This window comes from Pyxicephalus adspersus, chromosome 8, assembly GCF_032062135.1.
Source record: "Pyxicephalus adspersus chromosome 8, UCB_Pads_2.0, whole genome shotgun sequence".
NCBI classification, from domain to species: Eukaryota; Metazoa; Chordata; class Amphibia; order Anura; family Pyxicephalidae; genus Pyxicephalus; species Pyxicephalus adspersus.
Window position 1 is genome coordinate 26,572,463 of NC_092865.1, and position 23,769 is coordinate 26,596,231.

General features: G+C 36.4%; 1 protein-coding gene across 1 annotated transcript in view; it reads right to left on the reverse strand.

Annotated features, from left to right (window-relative positions):
* Positions 1–23,769, reverse strand: part of DPYD (dihydropyrimidine dehydrogenase) — a 517,061-nt gene that overhangs the window by 160,323 nt on the left and 332,969 nt on the right. Inside the window, exon 14 of the mRNA XM_072419842.1 lies at positions 5,797–5,961. Coding sequence (XP_072275943.1) covers positions 5,797–5,961 — 165 coding nt within the window. The remainder of the gene's footprint in view (positions 1–5,796; positions 5,962–23,769) is intronic.

Below are 23,769 nucleotides of genomic sequence, written 5' to 3' on the forward strand. Positions count from 1 at the left end.
TGTACTTGGAGAAGGAGCAGTTTTCAGATCCTGCTGTATCAGATATTCCATTATGGGAATCTTCAGTAATCTTAATCAGTAATTAATTACCATCAGGGAATGTTTGATGAAATGTCAGATTCCCTGTTTTTTATCAATAGAGCCAAATTAGTTACATTACTTAAACTAAAATGATGCCACCAGAAGGAGGGTGGCATACTTTCACCAGGTAAAAATGATGTGAAAAAAAGAGTGGGGGCTCAAGTAAACCATGGGCATTTGAGCCTGCCACTGGTTGTATGCAATAATAACAGTAGGTTAATGGGATAGAGGAATTACTGATACTGTGGTCAGAGGATCTTCTTTGAATGATCGATTTGTTTCTTCTAAAGACTTTGTTGTTTCTGTTTCCTCAATATCAGTATAACTTTTGACATACATCAATACTAGAGGCCCTACTTTTTTCAAAGATGGCTGTTTTTAGGCTCTATTTATCATGCAGCAAGTCAAGGATGTAAAAATTTAAAGATAACTGTATGCTTTTGTCCTAAAGTTAGCTGAACAGGGAGGGAAGCAGAAAAATAATTCTCCATTTTATTATTCTCCATGAAAAGCATGTATTGGTCTACTTCCAACTTGGTAATATTAAACAGTTGTGCCGTTTTTTTTTACTCTTTGCATACAATGCTGCTGAAATAAAGAAATCAATCCAAAACATTGACATGGGTACGTCTATGAAGGTTCTGATATATCGGGGTCATTGTATTTCTAGTAGTAGTTGGTCACATTTAACTGGATTGTTCCGGTAATGTTGAAGATACAGTTGCTTTATCATTTATGATGAGGCAGCTCGAAAGACATTACAAGAACAAGTCCAGGTGAATGTGACTAACTACTACAACATTGTCGTGGATAGATCAAGCAGAGTGTCTATCCTGAGTCGAAATCTATCCTCAAACTTGTTTTTTTTCAGTGAGTTCTGGTTTGATATGCGATCTGTAGAGATCCACTTAATGGACCCTGTTTTTTTAAAGCTCTCCTGAACTGGAGAAGTTACATGCTCATCTGTTAACCTGGGTGATCAAGCAAACCTGAAATGGATCTGTTCCAGGTTTGAAAACATTTGCTAACAAATAGCAAATTACCTTTAGGAAATCCATTTAAGGTTTGCTGGATCACCCAGTTTCACAGAATAAAGTGTACCTTTCTCCAGCCTTTGGAGAACTTAAATACGTTTGGAGAGTAAATCAGGCCCAATATCTCTTGCCATTCTGTATGGCTGGATTTGAACAAGGATGTTTTTATTTGATCCAGTCGCATACAAAAACATACTTTTAGATTAGGGGTGGAATCTTTTAGATTGTAAGCTCTTCTGGGCTGGGTCCTCTTATCCTCCTGTGTCACTGTATGTATCTGTCTGTCATTTACAACCCCTATTTAATGTACAGCACTGCAAAAAATGTTGGCACTATATAAATACTGTTTATTAATAGTAATAATATTAATTTCTTAAAAAAAAACTTTTAATACTTAACAGTAAAAAGCAGTTCCACCTAATTCACTTTTTCTTGGCTGAGATGACGCCATCAGTCTAGTACAGGCTATCAAAGGTATTACTCCAGTCTCCTCTCCCCATATGATTAGACAGAACTTTGCAACAAGGAACAAGATGAGGCTACAACAAGGGCTTATCTGGTTCAGACACTTGTAATCATAGCCAAGAACTGTACAAGCACCAGGATATCTTAGCTAGCATTTCTCCCCTAGGAGACAGATGTTGACACTTGAAAATAAGTTAACAAAGTTGGTAATTTTTTTGTAAAAACAGATGAAGGCATTGTCAGGAGAGTGCTGTGATTTTTCCGAGAAGTGATAAATACTGCTACATTTGCACATTACTTGCATGCACTTAACACAAAATGAAAACATCCGATGCTAGGTCTACTTTAAAGCAGAGTTAACTCATTGGTGGGTGGTGAGCTTCTGTCATATCTGTCATATTCTGGCAGCACAGCATACTTGCCGATTATGGCACATACGTACCCTGTGCAGTCGCCCGGCAATGATGACAGGTCCAAGAACAGCGGCCTTCTGTAAAGATGACAATCCTTTTCTGCCATTCGGTGATGTAACCCTGCACGTGCCCAGAAGATACTATTTTCCTGGCTGGCTGGCTGGCTTCTGTGTGTGGTGTCGCCACTGAGTTCTTAATTAGATGGCGTATGGACCGTACAGAAACAAAAAGCCACCAGGAGCCAGGGAGTTAGTTTCTTTGACAAAAGAGGTAGAACTACCTACTTGTGTTTTTTTATTTTTTTTTGCTTTCTTGGTCCACTTTAATTATAAAAAATGTATATACTTCCAGTTTGAACAATTTGCCCATCTTTGCCAACAGGAATATTTTTCCCTATCATCTAACTTGTATCTTATCTATTGCAATAATAAAATATAAGATGCCCCATATTAAACATAAAGCCACACAGGACATCAAAGCATGTGCAGTATGAAAGCTAACAATTGCAAAATCCTGTCATGTCTGCAAGAAGCACAAAAATTATCTTGTTATCAATTTAATAATAGAACATTGAAGTAAATAATGCCATCTACTGACATAAGTAACACTGTTGCCTCTTGGGAAATCCACGTCTAAGGAATCTGTCAATCTAGATGGATATGGTCATATTAAGGTAGCAGGGAAAGAATAGATTTATAGACTGAAGGTGCAATGTTTAATAAGAAGATTCTGCATAGTGATAAAGACAAGTCATTCAGAATGGCTTGACATATCTGACCTGCATTCTTTCTCATTTTATACATTTCCCCCACCTGGTTTTCTTGTATGAATAATTTAATCAGACATTAACCTTTTAGCCCAAGCTTTATTTTTCTTTCTGAACTACATACTTGTGCTTGGAATATTTAACTGAGAAATTAAATACCATAATATATTTTCAGAGAGGGTTTCTGTTAAACTGTATGATGTGGAATTATAGTGCATGCTATGCCTTTTGCTTTGGATTTTGTATGGTATTTATGCTTTCTTTGCACACAATTAAGGTCGTTTAGGAAACACAAAATGTGAGAGTGCAGTGATAATATGATTAAATGGTCAATATGATTGAAATACTAAAAGTCGATTCTGATCTGTGGTATTCTGGTCCTTTGTGACCTACAAAATAGACCTTAAATGTAAAATCTACCCTCAACATTAAAGTGACCTTATTGATACGTAAAAAATATGGAATGTGAGGAAGTCAGTAACAAGAAGGAATAGTATACTTACCCTTCTAGCAGCAAGTTTTATTTTTGCAGAATGCAGGGTTCCAGTGCTATTTGAAACTTCCATATCAATTGAATTGCATGTTCTTTTGCTGGGTGCTATAGTTTTTCATCTGGCTGCTGTGCCACTACAGAACAAAGTCACCAGAGGAAGAAACCACAGCAAGCGACTGAGGACACATTTTCAGACAAGTCCATATGTGTTTGATGGAAGTGCCTAGCACTCTGTATAAAAGAAAATAAATCTACTCGTCCACAAAAATATATGTAGACAATAAATAGTGATACAGTTGCTTTAAGGTCCCCTTTACACTATGCTGTTCCATTTTGGGGTATTGTGTTAGCACAATAAATGTATTTGTTGCCTAAAAAGAGAAAATGTACTTGCAGATTCAAGTTTTTCTCGAAAAAAAAACAATCCCTTACCGATTATTGTAGCTGCAGGAAGTAATTAATCTTTGAAATCCACAGAAGACACACAGAGATCATTGACTAACCAGTTAAACTCACTCTTTTTTCTTCTTCACCAATGATTTGGCAGCTTTCTACCCTGTATTGTAACAAATGCAGTTCTTTTACCTTGAACTTTAAGGTTGAATTGCTCCAGAGTGGCTTTCACTAAAGATGTCAGTGAGGGATCATTTAAAGCATATTATCCTGCATTTTAGTAATGTGGTAATATTTCAACGTCACATTTAATATCACCGTCACCTCTACAATGACCATTCCTTAATCATTACTAACTCTACATGTAACTGTAAAACTAACACTACTTTCCCATTGCCCTAACATCAACCCTCCATTTATACCTAACAATAGACATAACAGTATTCGTCTTCACACAAACTTTGCCCTGTAACCCTGAAACTCACCCTTCTTGTAAATCTGATCCTCAGTTTGCTTTAACACTAACCTTCAGACTAATCTCTCTATTTGAACCTTGGTACTACATGTGTTTTAGGAGAATCAGTCTACAAGCTTATAATAATTACGTAGAAATTGAGTATAACATGAAACAACCATGATGTGTGAGTTACTAATGTTAAGTTGTTGATTTTTCATCTTAGGTACTTCATTTTGGATTTAGCTGTGCTGGTGCATTTGTGCTGATTTTGTCATAAGGTTCAGAATTGAGTGATTCTTCACAGTTCCTGGTGACTGGCACTTAGCAAACAGCTCAGTCACTCACACCCCAGCACTGGTCCTTATAGGACCCGCATCTGTCCATTTGACAGTTGGTGGAAGTGAGTGGTACTAGTATGGCTCACTGCTGCCCCAAATCATTCTCTATGGGGCTGCCACAGGGAGAAGTTCTATGCAGCGTCCTTAGAAGCAGCAGTTCCCTGGAATCACAACCTCATGACCAGTGTGGCCATAAACTAAAAGTCTGTTTGAATAAGAATGAGTGACTTTACCCTACCAACTCACTAACAATTCTGCCCATCCAGACCTAGTCTTGCAAGCCATCTTAAAACATATAGTTATTTATTATTATGTCCATACTAAAGCATACTCATTTTTTTTTTGTTCACTATGCCTACTTTACTAGATAAATGTAATATATTTTAAAACTAGGACTTTGTTCAGCACAACTACTGTAACCTGCGCTGTATTCATGGAGGAGCTATATCATTATTGATGATGCACAAAACATTTTAAGCGGTATATCACTAATTCTCTCCGTTTATGGGTTTAATTGTAGAATGGATGTTACTTCTGCAGTCATTCTATGCACAGTTTTAACAGCACTACTTATCATGCGGTAGCCAGCAGACTTTAAATAATTCAGAAAACACTAATTTTCTCTCTCATTTTCCAGGAAAGCACAGTTGGATGTAATTTTGTTGCAGATGCTCAGTGCCCATATACAGGACCCTGAACTGCAAAGTGGCAATTATAAACCATATCGTAAATACAGTGAGAGACAAAGGTAAGGGCAGAACTGTGTTTATAGTGTGTATCTGCTGGACATATGCCTTGAATTGCATACTTTAGTTAACAAGCAAATATATGTTTGTGGTATGTATATATACATTTTTATACTAAAACTGTGCTTTTAAGTGCATTTACATAGGGGCAGTGTAATCATTGCAACCAGCACTATCATCATTATAAACATAATATAAATATAAATTTTTAACCAATCGTTGATGTATAAAATATAGGTTTTTCATTGTGAATAAATGAAAATGTCACATTTAAAGGAATATTGCAAATGACCTCCCAGTGGTTTTAAAAAGTTTCCTAAAGACTGTTTTAATTTAGACTGACATACAAACTGCATATTGTTTTTTTTTCCCTTTTTTGAGACATGTTCCCATTGGTCCCCTAACAATGTTCAGTGAGTAAAATTGTAAAGGTGAATACAACCTATTGATTACCTTTGATTCCACAAAGTGAACTTTCAGTTTTCTAGAATAACAGCCTTTATTCCTTGAATAAAATACCATGCATGATCATTTGTAGTTGCTTGCACAAAACTGGTATTCTTTACTTGTTTTGAATAAATCAAGCCCAGATTGACTAATTCAAACTTACGTGTTTTGGGAAATCCTTCTTCAGTTCGGTGATGGATTTGCACCAGTAAGCAGCAGTCTTCTCACTGATGAGTTCAATATTCAGGAAAGACCCTTGGCCAGGACCATACAAGTGGCCAGATGTTGTTCCTCGGATAATTCTTGGGGAAACATTGGTCACTATATCCTATAATAAATACAGACAGTTCTTGATAAACATATGTGTCAAATCAATAAGTCAGTTGTTACTAATAGCAATGCCTGCTGCATCAGGAAAAGAAATCACATGATCATCGAAAGGTTCTAAATACAGGATCTTGTCAAGGATATACAGGATATAAATACATATAGGATAACAAATCAATCCCATGGAAAATTAAAGGAAAGTTTGTATCAGCTTTGGCCTATTTTGGTCCAAGAGCTTTTTCAAACACTGCTAATTCAATTTTGGATACAGAACAAAGTAACAAATTATTCATATAAAAATACTATGTGTATTACTAGAGTAATGAATAGTCTTAAATGATGATAATTTATTATCTTAGATTGAGCTACAGCCAGGAATAGTTGTTTACTACAGAGCAAAAAAATTAGCAGTAGGTGATCTAATCATTCAGCCCAGTGATATAATAAGCTTTTGGACTGCCTCACAAATTTGGAAACCGTGAAAGGAGGTATTTAAGTCATTAAATTTTGTACTACTTAACCAGTTCACACTGTCTGCTAGTGCTAAAGGAAAATGAGTATTATGTAGTGAAATAATGAAAACATAGACCTGTTTTTTCATATATTTTCAAAGACCATAAAAGTAAACAAAAAAAGAGCAAATACAAAATAATTAAAGATGTATTTTCTGTTACGGTGTTATGCACTTCCAAAATATAAATTGGTTTAGGCGTTGCAACCATGTTATTAACAATGTTAGAACGCCTATTGTTCAGTCAAATAAGTAGATATGACATGGCTATACTGACTGGTAATAATGAAAGAGATACAAACCTATCCATACAGAGCATCTCAGGACAGCATTACATGGTATTTAAGAATTCTTCCTCAACAGCATAATGAATAAAGGTCATTTAATCAAAGATTATTAAAATTCTATATAAAACTCACTCCCCTGGCCATAGAGTTTAAGAGATCCGTGATGATATAACATGAACCCCATTAGCACACAGCAATTAAGGTCAATTTACATATTTTAATTAAGAGCCACCCCATATAAAACAATTACGGTAATAAGCATACTAACTGGATTTCATAACATTTGGACATTTCTTTTCCCACTAGATAGACAGGAAGCCTTAATTTGCATTAATTAGCTCTGATCTGCATATGTTTGATAAGGCATACCCTTGCCACATAAGATTATTTATTCCTGAATCTGCCAAATGTCACTATTGCTGAGAATAGGAAGAAGGTTTCTTAACAAGAGCTATAAATCTTTACCTTAATTTACATTCACAAAATATTTGATTGCGGTATAAGTGGGGTGTTACATTTCACTCGAAATTGGAGAGATCAGATAGTAAGGATTCAAAGCTGAAAATCCTCTTTCTCTGAACAAGTATTCTTATAAGTAAATAGAACCTCACAATCATTGGGATGACAAGTTATACAGCATGAAACGGCAAACACTCAAAATAAAATTTTTGCTTCTGTCAAGAAAACATATTAAGGGAAAAAAAAAATTACAAAGACTGCCAGAGCACTCCAAAAATGATGTACAATGAGTTCCAATAGCAGGGTTCAAAATGAGCTTTTGCATGTTTAGGTGAACATATATGGCTCAAACTGAAGTCTGACAAAAGCAACTATTTAAAACTATAACAAAAAGCAATTTGCCTAATAAATAAATAAAAAAAATTGCTGTAACGCTCACTTCACTTTTAACCTGGAACTGTTCCATGTTTTGCCCCCTAGTAGTTTTTCTCCCACCACTAGATGCCTTGGTTTTCTGAGTTGGATGTCAACCACCAACCCACTTTCTTGGAAACCAAGTATTTATAGACCTGACCAGGGGTGTAGTTGTAAAAAAAGAAGAGGGTGCACCGTACATGCTGGCCCCACTACATCCCTGCCTATGTATGTCATGATACCAGAACCCGCCCATTTTCCCATCGCAGGTCTGAGGCTGCAATGGAAGAGTGGGCAGGTTGTGTTCAAAAGACAACCTGCCCACTATCCTGAGCTTGGCTGGTGCGCCCCCAACGGGGTACTTCCCCTGACCCCATGGGGGGGTCTGACCGGCCAGAGCCACAGACCAACAAAGAACCCTTTGCAAAATAAGAGTGGGCACACGTACCCATTCCTGAAAAAAGTAAGGCCATGGCGTTCCCACACGTGCCCGCCCCACTACACCCCTAGAGCTTACTCCAGTTTTATAAAAAGTTAAGTCTAGCATTTCTATTAAAGCAGTACCAGTTCATATAACTACATTCAGTCACCCTCTAATAAAATGGTTTTCCTTTTTCTCCCTTTTTCATTTTTTTTTTTTTGCAGTAGTGTTGAACCATGGCTTTTCAGACACTACCTGCAGTGTCAAAGACTGGTAAGTGCTCCAACCAGCCTGCAAAATTACATCATTCAATATAAAGGATAGGAAAAAATAGCATTGCTTGGAACCGCAAGCAAACACCTGCACAAGAATTCCAAAATGCCCATAGCTATCCACTTGGTACCCTTTCTGGGCACTTGGCAGTTGCCAGTAGGCACCAGGGAGGGGTAATTGCCATGTTTTTTAACCACTGGTTTGAACTTAGCCCAAAGGAGAAGCAGCACTATAATGGTAACAACTTTGTTTATTTTTATAGTGAGAAAAAATGTACAGGATCACATAAAATTTAATTTTAAAAGTTTAAGGTTGCAAAATATTATTGTTTTTTATATAAAGAGTATCCAGTTAGGTACATTTAAATAATAACTAATATTGATTTATTGTATTAATGTAATATTATTTTAATACTACAACACAATTAGCTATTAAATATTTTTTGATTCCTAATTTCTGATCATATCATCAGTGGGAGAAGGTATGGTAAAATGTATGCAGATCTTTGAGCATTATATTCAGCATGTATACTTGGCTCCCTTGTAATAATGAATTGCCATTGAAAAGCACACACATCAGAAAGTACGTAGGAGTGGAAGACATCACGGGAGAATGATAGAACATTTCAGGTTGTCACAATTTAATTATTAGAAACACATATTAAAGGACAATACACATTGGACAATCATTCTGAACACCCACAGACTTGTCAGAGGAACTGAATAATCTGATCTAAAAGATATGCCATCCACCAGTGTGATGAAGCAAAATGCTCAGGGATTTGCATGCAATAAAAACAGAAAAGGCTGAATATTTTCTTAAAATCTGGCCATCCACCTTTTCTTAATTGTGTCGAAGAGATTTACTTATAGAAGAAATCTAGGAAAAATATTTAAAAATAAACTAAACGTGTTGCCTACAGAAAACCTTTTTAGTAATTTTTTTTCAATTGTTCCTTGAAACAAAAGGCATAGTGAACATACCATGTATGTTCATATGTATGTACAACATATGTATAGTAGTATATGTAGTATATGAACAGTATAGCCATGTATAGCCAAAGATACTAACATGTAAAAATCATTTGACAAACTCAATCATTTGGCTACGGTTTGGCTGGCCGAGTCCTGTGCCTTACTCCACTTGTACCACCAACGTTCTTTCTAACATTAAGTATGCCATGCTATGGCTCCGTACACAAACCTTTTTTTTACCACTTGCATGCACAAAACGCCTCCTTACTGAGACTTGTCCTATCATTTTAGAAATCACTTCTGATCCTCTACATCTGACTGTCATATACATGCCCTCTAAGGTGAATCATTCTTGAGTAAGTAATAGAACCTCTGTCTGATTTTTATTTATCCTTTCATTGTTTCCTTCCTCTTAATGATTTTATGCCTTTATACCTCAGGAATTCGATCTAATGGGTAAATTACTCTGAATCTCTCCCACAGTTCATGATACTGATTATCTCTCAGTAATACTCAATACCAGCAGTTCCTAAGATCATCTTTCAGTATCACTCAATATAAGTAGTTCCTAAGAACCAACATTTTCTTCAATATCTTTGAAGCCTTTTCATTGATGTAAGTAATTAGGTCTTTACAATAATATCACACTTTGAAAAAACTACCTTCAATCTATAGCACATGGGTAATACATCTATCATTTTTCTAAAAAAAAAAAAAATTCTCCTCTTCCAGCATGAATTGTATTCATGGTTTATACTACTTCCGAGTCCCTTGAATTCATTGATTCAAAAAGTCATGTAAGTTATATGTAACATCCTTACCATCATTTAAGCCCCCCCCTCCACTCCTTTCTTACAAAAAATGTCAACATTTCTCTCTTTACTTTAAATGACCCCCCCTTTTTTCTCCTCTTTTTTTACTCCCTAGAATTTGGAGTATAGTCACGATGACACTTGACAGATGCTTTTACTCTCACCTTTACATAGTGGTTTGATACTTGTAAGTAACTGTAACTTTATATATTATATGATTCCTGTTTTGCCTGATTATTGAATATTGGATTGTAACATTATTATATATATTTTTTCTTATGTTTTCTTTACTCCTAATGAACACGTTTGATGTTACCAGATGGTTATCTCAAGCAAATCCCCTGAGGAAGCCTAACAGTGAAACGCGTTGGGAATTTGAGACATGACTGTACTATAAATATTGTATGTAACCACAAGTTTTGTTATGTAATAGTATTCAGTTGGACTCTGTTAGAAGCTAATTTTTGAACACAAAACATTAAACCACACTATTGTACTCTGCCTTCAAAAAGCCAGTGCTCTCTCTCCTCCTTTTTCTAAAAACTCAAACATTTCCTATAATACCATATCAAGTCAAGTCAGAAATACCAAACAAACATACCCCCACTAATGGGGCTGGGACTATTCTCCATTCTACAAAACTATTTTCTTTTATTATAAACATGACCAAGAAGAAACAATCAAATTCATACACAAAATTTTAAAATTAAGGTTAGACCAATATTAAACAGGAGTCTTTCACATTGTTCCCATACATTTTGATTGAATACCTTTAACTAGTTTTCTGGCTCCCAAATTTGATAATCTCACAATGATATTCACACAATCATATCGTTCTAACATAAAGAAAGGGGATCTAAAAGTTTTTTTTCTATTCTATACAAGTTTTGTAAATCACCTCCTCTGGTTTGAATATTGAAATTATTCAGCAAGCATAAATTTTATTCTCAAAGATCCTGATTCAATGGCATTCCTTATAGTTCCGAGAAAAAACAAATTGCAGCCCAAGACCCCCATACATGTGAGAGCCAAATTTAAACATAGTATTCCTCTATAATAAGTAAAAATTCTCAATAGATATCTGAAAGATAAGTAAAATAATTTATCTTGAAAAAAAGGCACCCAAATGACAACCCCCACCTGGAGAAGTAAAGCAAAACCCTTTGCCTTCATATATTACCACTACACACTGTTCTGGGACACATATGCTTATAAAATACCCCCTACCCCCGTCCAGCGCTTTTAGTAACAATACCATGTCAAGCAGCTAGTAAATCACAGATTCAGAAATGTAGACTTGTAAGCGAGGATTTCCCCCTGTTTTGTAGATATAACCTATACTGTTTGTTGCATCTTCAGGTAAGTGAAGAAAAAAATCCACAGTGTAGCAGAGATAGTGAAACAAATATAAACTGGGAGGGGGTTTAAACCTCCCCATGCTATTCAAAACTTAAAAAAACACTGGATTGTTATCCGATTTGGATTACCAATTAAACCCTATGAAATTGTGACCATTTTTTAGGTAGCAGGTCAATGGTTTCATAATAAATTCTTTGAAGGATTTCATGTAACTGAGTGAATACATATCTAGTAGTAGTGAGTCACGTTAAACTCTGTAATGAAGATGTTTTGCTGTTTATCCAGGCTGCATCTTCCGTTTCAGAGCTGAAAGGCTTTTTGGATAAATGATAAAATGTGTTCAGTTTTAAAGAACAAGTAAAATTGTTAACCTGCAATAATCACAAAACTTTCATGGTACAAGTCGCTGGGTGCATAGTCTACCCAAATAGGGTTTTAAGTAGACTAACTGAAAATAATGGAAAGGCATCTAAGAAGATCTAGAAGAGAATCTAAGATCTCCAGTATGCCCACAGAGACCAACCTCAGCCGGACACCATTGTAAGGGTGGGCAGTGGTACAGTCTAAGCCTCCAGTAATCATGTTAGTATATAAAAAAAAAACATCATGTAATTTGTAGAATTTCATTCATTGTTGAATTATCAGGTAACATATGTCTGTTTTAATAGTCCACCATTAAAGAACAATCTAAAATGTTACGATAAATAGAGCAAAACACTTACATAAAATGCTTATGTCGATGCTATATTTCCCAGTTTAAATGCTGAACATATGTTGGTAGTTTAAACAGGACTGTTTCAAGAACAGATTATATGAAGCCTTGTCAAAACCAATTTGCACTTGCACACATTACAGTGTGAAATCAAGAAAATATTTCCTAAAATATTTCTTTAATATTTGCAACATTATTTTATTACTTTATTTTAGGTATAGTTATGCACGAATCAGGGTTAAATTACTGCATCTGTGCATCACATTATAAACTGCAAACAGAGCAGGAAAAAAGTTTACCCTACCTTTGTAGAATTTGGTTGTAGACATTCTAATGCAAAATTTGTCACTATTCCTCTTTCAGGTTCTCTGCCCTAAGTCTCAGTGCCTTTCGCAGCTATGGTATCTGATCATGTAAGTGTGACATTAAGGCTAGCGAGTGGACTGTGTTAGGAGATAGTCCACACAAGAGAGTTGGAGGGCATAGATTTGGCCTTGGGGAGAATAGTGCATGAAATTGTGAATGGGGATGAGTGAGCACATTTTTTAAATTCAGTCTCATGGTGAATTGGGCCGTTATTGCTTACCAAACATGTAGGCGACAACAACCTTTGTAAATTCGTCGGGCGAGACAGAATTTTTGGGACCTGCAAAACCAATCAGAGGAGCGGAGCTCCTGATTGCTTTTGCACCCCTTTACAAGTTGTATGTGTTCTTGGATAGAGTTTCTCTATCCAAGAACACAGGAGTCCCATCTTCCTGGATAGAGAACACTGCAGGGCGGCAAGAGCAATCAGGGAAGAGGAGCAGCTCCACCCCTCTGATTGCTGTTGCAGTCTGAGAGGAGGAGTATCGCGGCTGCATTTATGAATAGGGCCGTGAGAATCCTCCTCTCAGTGCGAAATCCCCGGGCACTACAGGTTAAAATGAGGGGTCATTCTGACCTGTAGTGCCCGGGGATAGCTTACTGACAGGAGGATTCCCACGGCTGTATTTATGAATGCAGCCGTGATAATCCTCGTATAGTGATTTCTGAAGGTTTTGTGAAATTTCGCAAACCCGGAATCGGAACTTCAAGGAATTTTTTTGCGAGAATTCTGGAGGCATTCATCCTTAATTGTGAACATATTTGTGAATATGGGATTAATTGCTCTGGTGTACTAGTATATCTGTTGAGAAAGATTAGTTAGCTACTGCTGCAGGTTTGGCTGTGTGCACACTAAATACACTAGAGCTTATTTATCAAAGCTCTCTAAGGCTTTGTACACAAGTCAGATAATTCTTGTCCAATACTAGCTGTTGGGCTTGTCTCTGGCGAGATTCTGACATATGTTCAGCAGTTGTCCGATGTCGTTCATGGATCTGTCCTGACAGATCCATGCATTATAAGTGATGAACAACTGCAAAGGAAACAAATAACAGAACTGCGCTGTGGGTATATCGTTTGTCACTGGAAAGGATTGTGAAAGATTGTTTCCAACATCAATAACTGAGCATGTGTACGCAGCCTAAAATTAGAGAAGATAGACTATCATGGGTGAACATAACTAATCCAGCAAACCTGGACTGGATCTGGTCCAGGATTGAAAACTTTTGACATATTGGAAATGATTTTAGGAAATCCATTACTGGATCACCCAAGTTTACCTTTGATAATCTATCTTCACCAGTCTTGGAGAGCTTTTATAAATCAGGCCCTATTTGTGAATTGAGTCCTCCCTATAGAACCTGGAAAGATTTCATTTGTATAAACTTATTTTGCCATGAATGATTGCCAACTTCAAAAAGATTCAGATAAATTATATGTGCAGTCAACCATTCAGATGATTTTAATGTGTGCAGATCATTCTCTTTTTATGGCACTTTCCAGTATTAAATCATAACTGGCTGCTAACTTTGAAGGATTGGAGCTCTAAATACATAAAATCTAGATTATGCATAACCAATTTCTGGGAGCAGACACTACACTGATAACTGCATCACAAAAAAATAAATATTGTCTGCTACTTGGTCTAGACCATGTGTCCTTTACTAAATCAAGTGCGCTGAATCAATCTGAATCCCGATTCTACCTAGAACATCAGGATCTTAAGTTAATTACGCATATAGACGCAATTAGCTACATTCTCTCGTTCCCCGGTTACTATTTAATCTCTATACATAACTAACTTTTGCCTCATAGTTCCATGACATTACAAAAATGTAGTTTTATGTTGCAAAAACATATACAATTACACATGATTCACCATGAGTCCTTGTTCAACACACATGTACACTTCAGAAGTGTTTCAGGCACTTGCTTTTGCATTTGTGGCTCTCCGCTGTCTCCCCTTGCAGAAACCAGCAGTAGTCGCCCATCATGGTGGGGTTGCACCGGCCTTGATATCTTGTTTCCATAACAGAAATGTCCAGGTGGAACCTCCCCCCTTGTTCATCACTCACATCACCCAAATTTTGTGGGAAGAAGTCCAGATGGGAATGTAAAAAATTAACTTTAAGTGACATTTGTCAGCCATGGTATGCTGTTAGCATGTTGTTCACGAGTTCAGCATGGTTTTCAGCTCCCTGGTTGGCCAGAAAGGTTTGTGCAACTAACACAAATTAATCCCAAGCAGCAAGTTCAAGTGGGTTGATTTTGTCTCTGAATGTGGCATCGCACATCAAATTGCAGATTTGGGGACAAACAAAAATGCCTGCTTTCAGTTTAGCATCTCTTAAAACTTTTCCAAACTTGTCATTTCAGATACTGAAAACCTATACCATCACGATCCATTGCAACAACAAAGTTTTTCATTAATCCAAGTTTAATATGAAGTGGTGGAAGGTGAACATTCTGTGCTTCATGTTGTACTGGCCTACAGTGTGTTCAGGTCTGGTTGGCCATTTTTTCACTTTGTATTGGTTGCTGTCATTAGGACTGTTCCACAGGCACAGAAAGCACATATATTTTTTATATCCCAGTTGCAAGCCAAGAAGGAGTGCCACCAGCTTCAGGTCACCATAAATGTTCCACTAGTGTTCTGAATAGTTAATCAATTTCAAAATGACCTCCATAGATTCATATGTCTCTTTCATTCCCTCGGTATGAGCTAGTGTGGAACAGAAGGTTTATTGTTAGCTTTATGCAGCAATACAGCTTTCAAACTTGCTTTGCTTGAGTCAATGAATAATCTTCACTGCTCCGGTATGTATTCACAACCTAACTCCAACATCAGAACACTCACATTGCTTCAGAAGCCAATGTCGTTTTTCAGCTTATAATAACCTGCGCACTTGAAGGCTAACAGTTCAGACTTCTCTTTTGACAAAGACATGTCTCTTACTAGATCATCTAAATCTGATTGGCGTATAAAATGTGGCTTACCCTCTTCAAATTGGGGTTCATAAAATTCATTACCATCACCATCATCCTCCTGTTCCTCATCTGACATGTCTCTGTCAGTAACAACAGAGGTAGAAGGAACTTGCATTGGATTCTCTGCACCATGTGGCACTGGCTTCAGAGCAGATTCACAATCAGGATAGACAATTTTTGACCTAGTCTTCTTTGAAAACCCAGCAATTTTACTCATACAGAAGTAGCAGTCCGAGTGATGGTCTTTTCGCTCACGCAAAACCAAAGGCACAGCAAAAGGCATTTTATTCCTTTTCCCATTCAACCATTGTGTTAGGCCAATGTAACACACCTGTCAGCAGATATGAGGTGCCCAGTTTTTATCCTGATCTCTAATTTCACATCCAAAGTAATACTTATAAGCAAATCTCAACTTCTTGGTTAGGTTCTTGGGTTGATCACATGGGGTATATTTGCCACTAATGTAGCAAAAATTGCCAGGTTTATTAACACAGCTGCGCCTACTCATCTTAACGCAAAACAGACTCACTATGACCTAGCTGTACTATCCAATATAATGGTTTTGCACTAGAGACAAGCCCATGGTCCATCTCGCCTTATATACCTATTTCTGACGTCAGCTCACTGATTTGCCCAGACATGCCCAGCCGCTGCTGGAACATGCATGCCACCAGGGGGCGTGATTCAGCTGAGGTGGCAGCAGGCATAGTGGTAGCTGCAACTGGTATATTGTTCCGATGTAAAAATATATTACCCAATTACCGACCATTTGAATAGCTATAGCATGCCTATAACCTAAAATCTCTACGTGATAGGCAAATTCTAAGTTCAGATTTTGAATCAGTACACTCAATATCAGGAAAATCACATGTGTTATTCCCAGTAGCAAAATCATTGTTGTGCAGTGTAATAATAGGGTCCACATATATTTTATTAAATCTGTCAATAATCACATGTGTTATTCCAGGGTAAGATCATCAGATGAGGTTCAATCAGCCGACATCAAATTACACTCAGCTGGCACTCAGAAACAGAGCTAAAAGGCTTTGGTTTGTATTTATTTCAACAAAATACAGTTCAAAGTACATTGCTGCATTTCACAAATGACAATCTATCAGTGTAAGTTTTAAAGCATCAATATGAATGAGTTGTCTCCACTCTTTTCTGTAGTTGCTCATAGAAAGTGTACAGTGGCTTTAGCTACCATCTGCACTGTAAATGGTTTTCCTAGTGCTATGTAAGTATTTCACATCCATGTGAAAGGTATAACACTGGGCCTGTTTGGCCGGTTCCTTCATTCTAAAGACCTCCATGGCTCCTTCACCAGTTCTGACTCCCTCATGACTTGATCTAAGGTTTTTACACGGCTGCTACCACATCCTTTTGCATAGAGGCCACAAACAGCCTTTCTGCAACCTTACCCAGGCTGGTAACCTCTGGTGAAATGGAGGAAAATACTACCAAATGCCAAAAACTTGGCTTCACACTCTAAATATATGGTGAAAAGTCCAGTGTTATCTAACAGTCTACAGCCCAAATGTAATTGGGTATTATACTGGTGGGATCACCCTATATCATAGTTACAGCAAGTCACTGGGATTTATTTACTAAGAGAACAGAAATTGTTTACTTAGAAAAGTTACCATTTACTGAGCATAGTAAGATAAAGATGTGTTCAATTCACTGTTTTATGATTTGGTGAACACAGGACTATTTTTATTCGCTTGGAAATTGAACTTACATTTTTTTAAACTGAACAATGCACCATTTTATCCTGTAATATTAAATTGCTGATGATGGTTATTGACTAATGAATCTTTATACATATATGGGCATATGAAAGTATATGAAGGTATACAAGTAGATGAAAGTATACATATAGTCAAGCTGAAATATTTTTTTTCATCGCAACCTTAAAGTTGTTTGGGTGACATTCTAAGAGATGACCAAGCACTGTTTGCTATAAGTTGCTGTTGTCTGTATAACCTCATTAACCTGCATTATTACCAGAACTTCCATGAATTTGCTCTAGGTCTTTTCTAAATTTTCAAGTTGTATAAAACAATCAAGTTTAAGTAAAATGCCAAAATAACTGCCTATTCAAATATACAATATTTTATTGTAATATTTGTTTAGTCCTAAAATATTGTCCGAGTTGTATTGATTTAGGAACATTTGTTCTCATATTAAAGGTTCAGGCTTGTGCTAAAATAAATTCTGTAAGATAACCAATTTGCCACTTCTGTTGGCCATGTTCTATCCAATCATTTCTCCATTACAGCAACTTAATATATATTGATCATGGATCATAAAACCACTTAGATCTAAGCATCGCTGGATGTTAAAAAGAAAAAAAAACTATTGTGTGCCATGATTTATTTTGTTAATTTCCTATTTAGGCTCATTAGGCCTCCATGAACATTGGGTTATGATAGATTAACCATGGCCCTGCATATAATCAGTCTATTATGGCCATTGATGATTGATGGCAAATAATATTACACAGTGACAGACTGAATTTCTGTTTAATGTTTAAAATGGCATGTTACGTGCATTTTAATAAAAATGAATTGTGAGAGATAAATGTCTGTGGGCAAATTCAAAAAACTTAGATATGCTTTTAGAACATGTGAGGACCTAGAGAAATGTGACTATATGTTAACACACTCAATTCAATAAACCCTCTTCACACTGCTATATACACTTATGGAATTCTAGCAAACAGGGAAGGTAGCTTCACAAATATTGCAATATATACTACTTGCCCCCCTAAAAAAGAAAAAATATGCCCATGCCCTATAACAGAAGAAGGAATCCATTGATGGAAAAACCTGGTCTTTCAGTATCTTCAGGTAGTCAGGTGATGTTTTGGGCACATAATGTTGCTGAACCTAAACTTGCTGAAGCAACCCCAGACTATAACCCTGCCTCCACAGGCTTGGGGACTTTTTCCTGGCCAGGCAGTGTATATTCAAGTTGGCAAACTCTGAATTAGTTAGAGTCATTAGAGTGATTTATCAATGGACAGTTACTACTCTACTCATAATGTTGAGCTAATGATTTATTAAAGCTTTCCAAGGCTGGAGAGGATACACTTTCATCTGTGAAACTGGGTGATCCATAGAACCTGAAATGGATTTCTTAAAAGTAATTTGCTATTTGTCAGCAATTGTTTTCAATCCTGAACCAGATCCATTGCAGGTTTTCTGTATCACCCAGCTTCATGAAAGTGTATCCTTTTCAGCCTTGAAAAGCTTTAATAAATTATGCCCAATGTGTTGCCACAAGTTGTTCTGTCCCAAAATGCAAGTGCATTGGGGTGGTATTCATAACAAATGGCACTGGTACATTGGTGCATGTAGCACTGATGTGATGCAGTCCACAATTGGAAATGCTGTACACATGATATTTTTTTGCCCAAGGCAAGCAAAATCAAATGGCATGTGTACATACCTTAAATCCAGATTCAAGGTACTATTTAACCCCCTGGGTGGATCATTTCTGTCTGGATTTTAATGTCTAAAAGCGGTACATTGTTTTTCATGAAAATTTATTTTACAGTATAATATAATAGTATGAGTACAAAAACGTTTTAAACACAAAACTATGTCAAAATAAAAAATTAGTTAAATAAAAAAATAAAAATAAATATTATACTCATACTATTAGAATATACTGCAACATAAATGTTCATGAAATACAATGTACTGCTTTTAGACAAATAAATCCACTTTATTGCATTCAATACAGTTATTTTGTATTGAATGCAATACAAAATAATTTGAAATTCCAGCCACTCCCCCAACGCAACAGCCGCACACAAAGACATCACTGGGAACTCCCCGGTGGCTCATCAAATGCAGAGAACGCCAGCCGGAGGAAGCGAGGAGAGGGGAAGGATGATGGAGGATGAAGGAGGATGCCAGTGGATCAGGTAATATTCAATTTACTATTGATTATCACTGTTTCAGCTACCGCTACTGCTTTAAAGCATCTTTTTCTTACCCCGAGTCACACTCAGGGTTACCACTGGGGAGAATAAGTAGTGTATGTTGAAAAGAAAGACAAAAGAATAGCTAGGGTTTTATGTGCCTACACCCTTTAGATAGAATAGAAGGTTGTCATAATTAAATAAGGTCCAAAATATACAGCTAATAGTGGCAGCTGAAGCTGCCTTTACATGACATTCCAACCTGGGGTACCCTTTTGGGCCCCTATTAGATGAATATTTTGGACCTTAGTTAATTATGACAAACTATATTCCGTATCCAAGACAAATTTTTGACACACAAATCTAATAAGCGGTCTCAACGTGTCCCCTGAAGAAGCCTGTCGGTGAAACGTGTCGCGATATGAGACGTTTGTCTCAAAACTTAATTAGGGCTATCACTGTCTAGTATACCAGACAGTGGTTGGATTACCACCAATATTTATTTAATTAGTGGTAAAATATTATTTTGTCCTTTTTAAATTTCTATTTTGTAAATCAAGTTTTTCAATATATAGTCAAATCAGACGGTGTATTAAAAAGCAATGCATGACAATTTGATTTTGTTATAGGATGGACATACACTAGAATTGATTTATTACACTAATATATATATATATATATGCACTATACATGGTCACAGGTACCCTGAAGAAGCGGAGAATATATCCACAAAACATGTTGAAATATTGGAATGAGACTTGTGTAATAAATTGGATAGATGTCTTTTTGGTATTCAGTCTAAAACTAACTTTATGATGAATATAATGTGCTGAGAAAAACTTTTTTGACACAAATGTTATATGGTAATAAATATTCAATTGGTATGTGTTGGTTGATTTGTGTTGGTTCCCCAAAAAGTTCCCTTTTGTCCTGGTTAAAGGACTAAGAATCAATTTTAAATTTATACTAATCACAGGAGTCCTGTGATATTCATAACAACATCGCCACTAGCTCATTTCAGTTTTATTACTGTACACTAGACATTCATACCCAAATCAAACTAGTTTTTGATAAATATCACAAAAGTCTTTTAAATCATCAGACTGTAGACTCCTTCTCATGATTATGAACCTTCCTCAGTAATTCAAGGTATTTCTATTGATATTTGCCTGGGGTATTTTAACGTGTAGAATCCTACAAATGTAATACCCTCTGGTGCCATAAGCAATGCAAGGTGCTAAAGACACCAGCAGACAATTTCAATTAAGTTTATTTATTTTTTTGGCTTCGTGTTCAATAAATTAGGAGAGAAACACCAGCTAGATACTGAGAAACAATAAGGGGCTACAAGTAAAATGAAAGGAACAGATAATCATTCTAAGGTGAAAAGGAAGAACTAGACAGTCCAATTAACCAGGAAAGTGTCCACTGAGTTTCCCATTAACGACTATGCAAACACAAACTTTAAAGTGAATCCGAACTGTTGGAACACACTCACAAATCAGAATAAGGACAAAAATGTCAGTATTTTAATCACATAAAGTAAAGTGGGTGACATAAAAATAGTAATAAAATAATAATTAGGTAAGGTATTTGGAGGCAACAATATTCAGTTAGGTAGTTTTGAAGGATTAAAACTGAAAATGACCTGCATTATATTTTTATTTGCACATATTTTTATTTTATTATTTAAAGTGACCCTGTTTCCAAACCATTCAATAACAACCTTCCAATAAGATAATATTTGTTTTTAACCTATTTTTTGCATGGTATTTACCCTCCTTGTGTAGGCTTTCAAATCATATAGCAAAACACATTTTACTATGTCCTATGTTTCTCCATTGCATGTAATGGGCCAGAGTGATACATGTGTTTTGTGCAAAATCTTCCTGTAATAAATATCAGTCACTGGTGCTCTCTTTCCTTGTGCAGGTTAATTGGTCTTGTATCCACCTCCCATGTAGTTTCCTGAAGGCAGCTTGTAGTCGGTGGGCCTGTTGGGTCTCTCAGACTGCTCTGCTGTCTGCACAGACAATGTACATCACTCACTGCTTATTTTACAATTGGGTTTACATTCTTGGTTGCTAATTATGAATATATTTACATGAAAACTTTTGTAACTTGAGTTCAGCTTTAAGGATCTCTAAGCTCTAGGTTTCCCTTAATAAAGATTTGAGTTTCAGGTCTAAAGTCAGCTATAGAGCAGATTGCAGGCAAATCATACATGCCACGCATTAAAGCCACAAGTTGCACTGTCTGTTGAAGGGCCACATGTGGCCCCTGTGCCAGCAGAACAACATAACCAGTCTGTTCATTCAATACTGTTGGGCAATATTAGAAACAAATTGAACACACACTGAACACGTCTAATTGTTAAAGTTTAATGTTCTGTTCAAAAGAAAATCTTCAAGAGATATGAACTGCTGAAATATTTAGAGTCCAGCAGGATGAAATAAAATCCTCCCAGTATCCAGTGAAATTCCTACACAGTAAGAGTCAGATTGAGTGTTATGAACATTTCGTTTAAAGCAGACCTTTCATCTGCTCAAGTGAAAAAATAAAAATAAAGTAGAATTACACAGTGCAGCACCAAAACAGCAATAACATGTACACAAAATAAAATCACATTTTTAAAATTAAAATACATTTCTATCTTTCCAGTATGGTGTGGCCACTATGCTTTGTAAAAGGTAAAAAGTTAAAAGCTTGTCAATTAAATACTTGGAAGGAAATGTAGATAAATGTAGATTTTAACTTGAAATAGTACTTTTTCCAAGACACTGTAACTTTGCAGTGGTCAGTGTCTATATAATAAGAACACCATACCTATTGATACTCATCGTTCCATGACCCCCTCCCTCTGCTACTCCTTCAAGCATCTGCAAAAATATGGAGTATGAAACATGTCAGCCACTTAATACTGTGAGCAAGAAATTACAAGGATTGAGCACTGTTTTACAACAGGGAAGAGAAAGTAGAGCTCCACTAAGCAACCCACACTGAATATTCTGATGTTAGTATAGGTAAAGGTAAGATGTGCTTTGTCTCTTTTGCAATAACACAAACTTACCTTTGTGTATGTAATCTTTTCTAAATGTACACTGTGTTGTGCATACACAGCTTAGTGTCAATTTTTGACATACCTCAGTTCTAGAATTATTATACCTTCACAAAGATATATCATACTGGCCTGGCTAATCAAGATGGCAGAAAATTCCAATCCTGGAAAAAGGACCAGATGTAGAGGTTGCCGTCCTCGAAGAAAAGAAGGGAGGTGAGTTCACTTCTGTTTTAAATTATGTGCATTAGCAACATATAGTTGGTCAGTGCAGGCTTCCTGATAGTGGTTCAAATTAACCTACAAGCTGGCCAACCCCTTACACCTTCCGGCCTATCACTATGATGATAATCGGTGTTTTCACTGGTTGGGAGGAAAGTGTGAGAAAGAATCATCGCCTATGAAATGTAGGGGTTTGCATAATAAACGGCCACCCTAAAACTTTCTCTGTTTCTTTATGGTAAACCACCTATTACTGACATCCTGTTTCTGTTTGTGAGAGCAAGTCTACATATCACCCAATACCTCCTGTTTGTGAGAGCAAGACTACATATCACCCAATACCTCCCTTCTTTGGAGGGACTGTCTTTTTTTTTTTTTTTTTTTTTTTTTTTAGAACTAAATCTATTTGTCCCTCATGCCTCCATAAACACCCCTTTTTAAGATGGGAGTGTGGATATCTGCATAAGTAAATGTACTATTTAGGTTGTTTATTTTTTACTAAACAATTCCATCCAACTCCCATATTATATTAATGACTTTTAAAAGAGCAAATGAAGAGAAATTACTGTATGTTGACAAAAGGCCAATTAAGTGACCATACCTGCATTTTAATTAGGGACGTGATTGCAGATGTGGCAGGTATGTCTCCATTCTCTAAATAATGGATCAATGTTTCTCAACCAGGGTTCTGTGGAACCCACGGGTTCCTACAGATTTTCCTCCAGAGATCCAGATTTATTTATTAATGACCAATAATCATTTTAGCTATCTTTAAACGTGACATTATTTCCAATGGCCAGCAATAAAGGAGTCATTGTTCCCAGTGACCATTAAGCCAATTTACTGTGAGCTGTGGATATAGTAGTTATAGCATGGGTTCCCTGAAAACCTGAAAGTTATTTCAAGGGGTTCACCTATGTTAAAAATATAGAGTGAGAAAGGCTGTATCCATCTTTCTTATCTTGGATGATTGGAGGTATAAATTTTATGTTTATGGGGACTACTCTTCTGCATTACAAAGA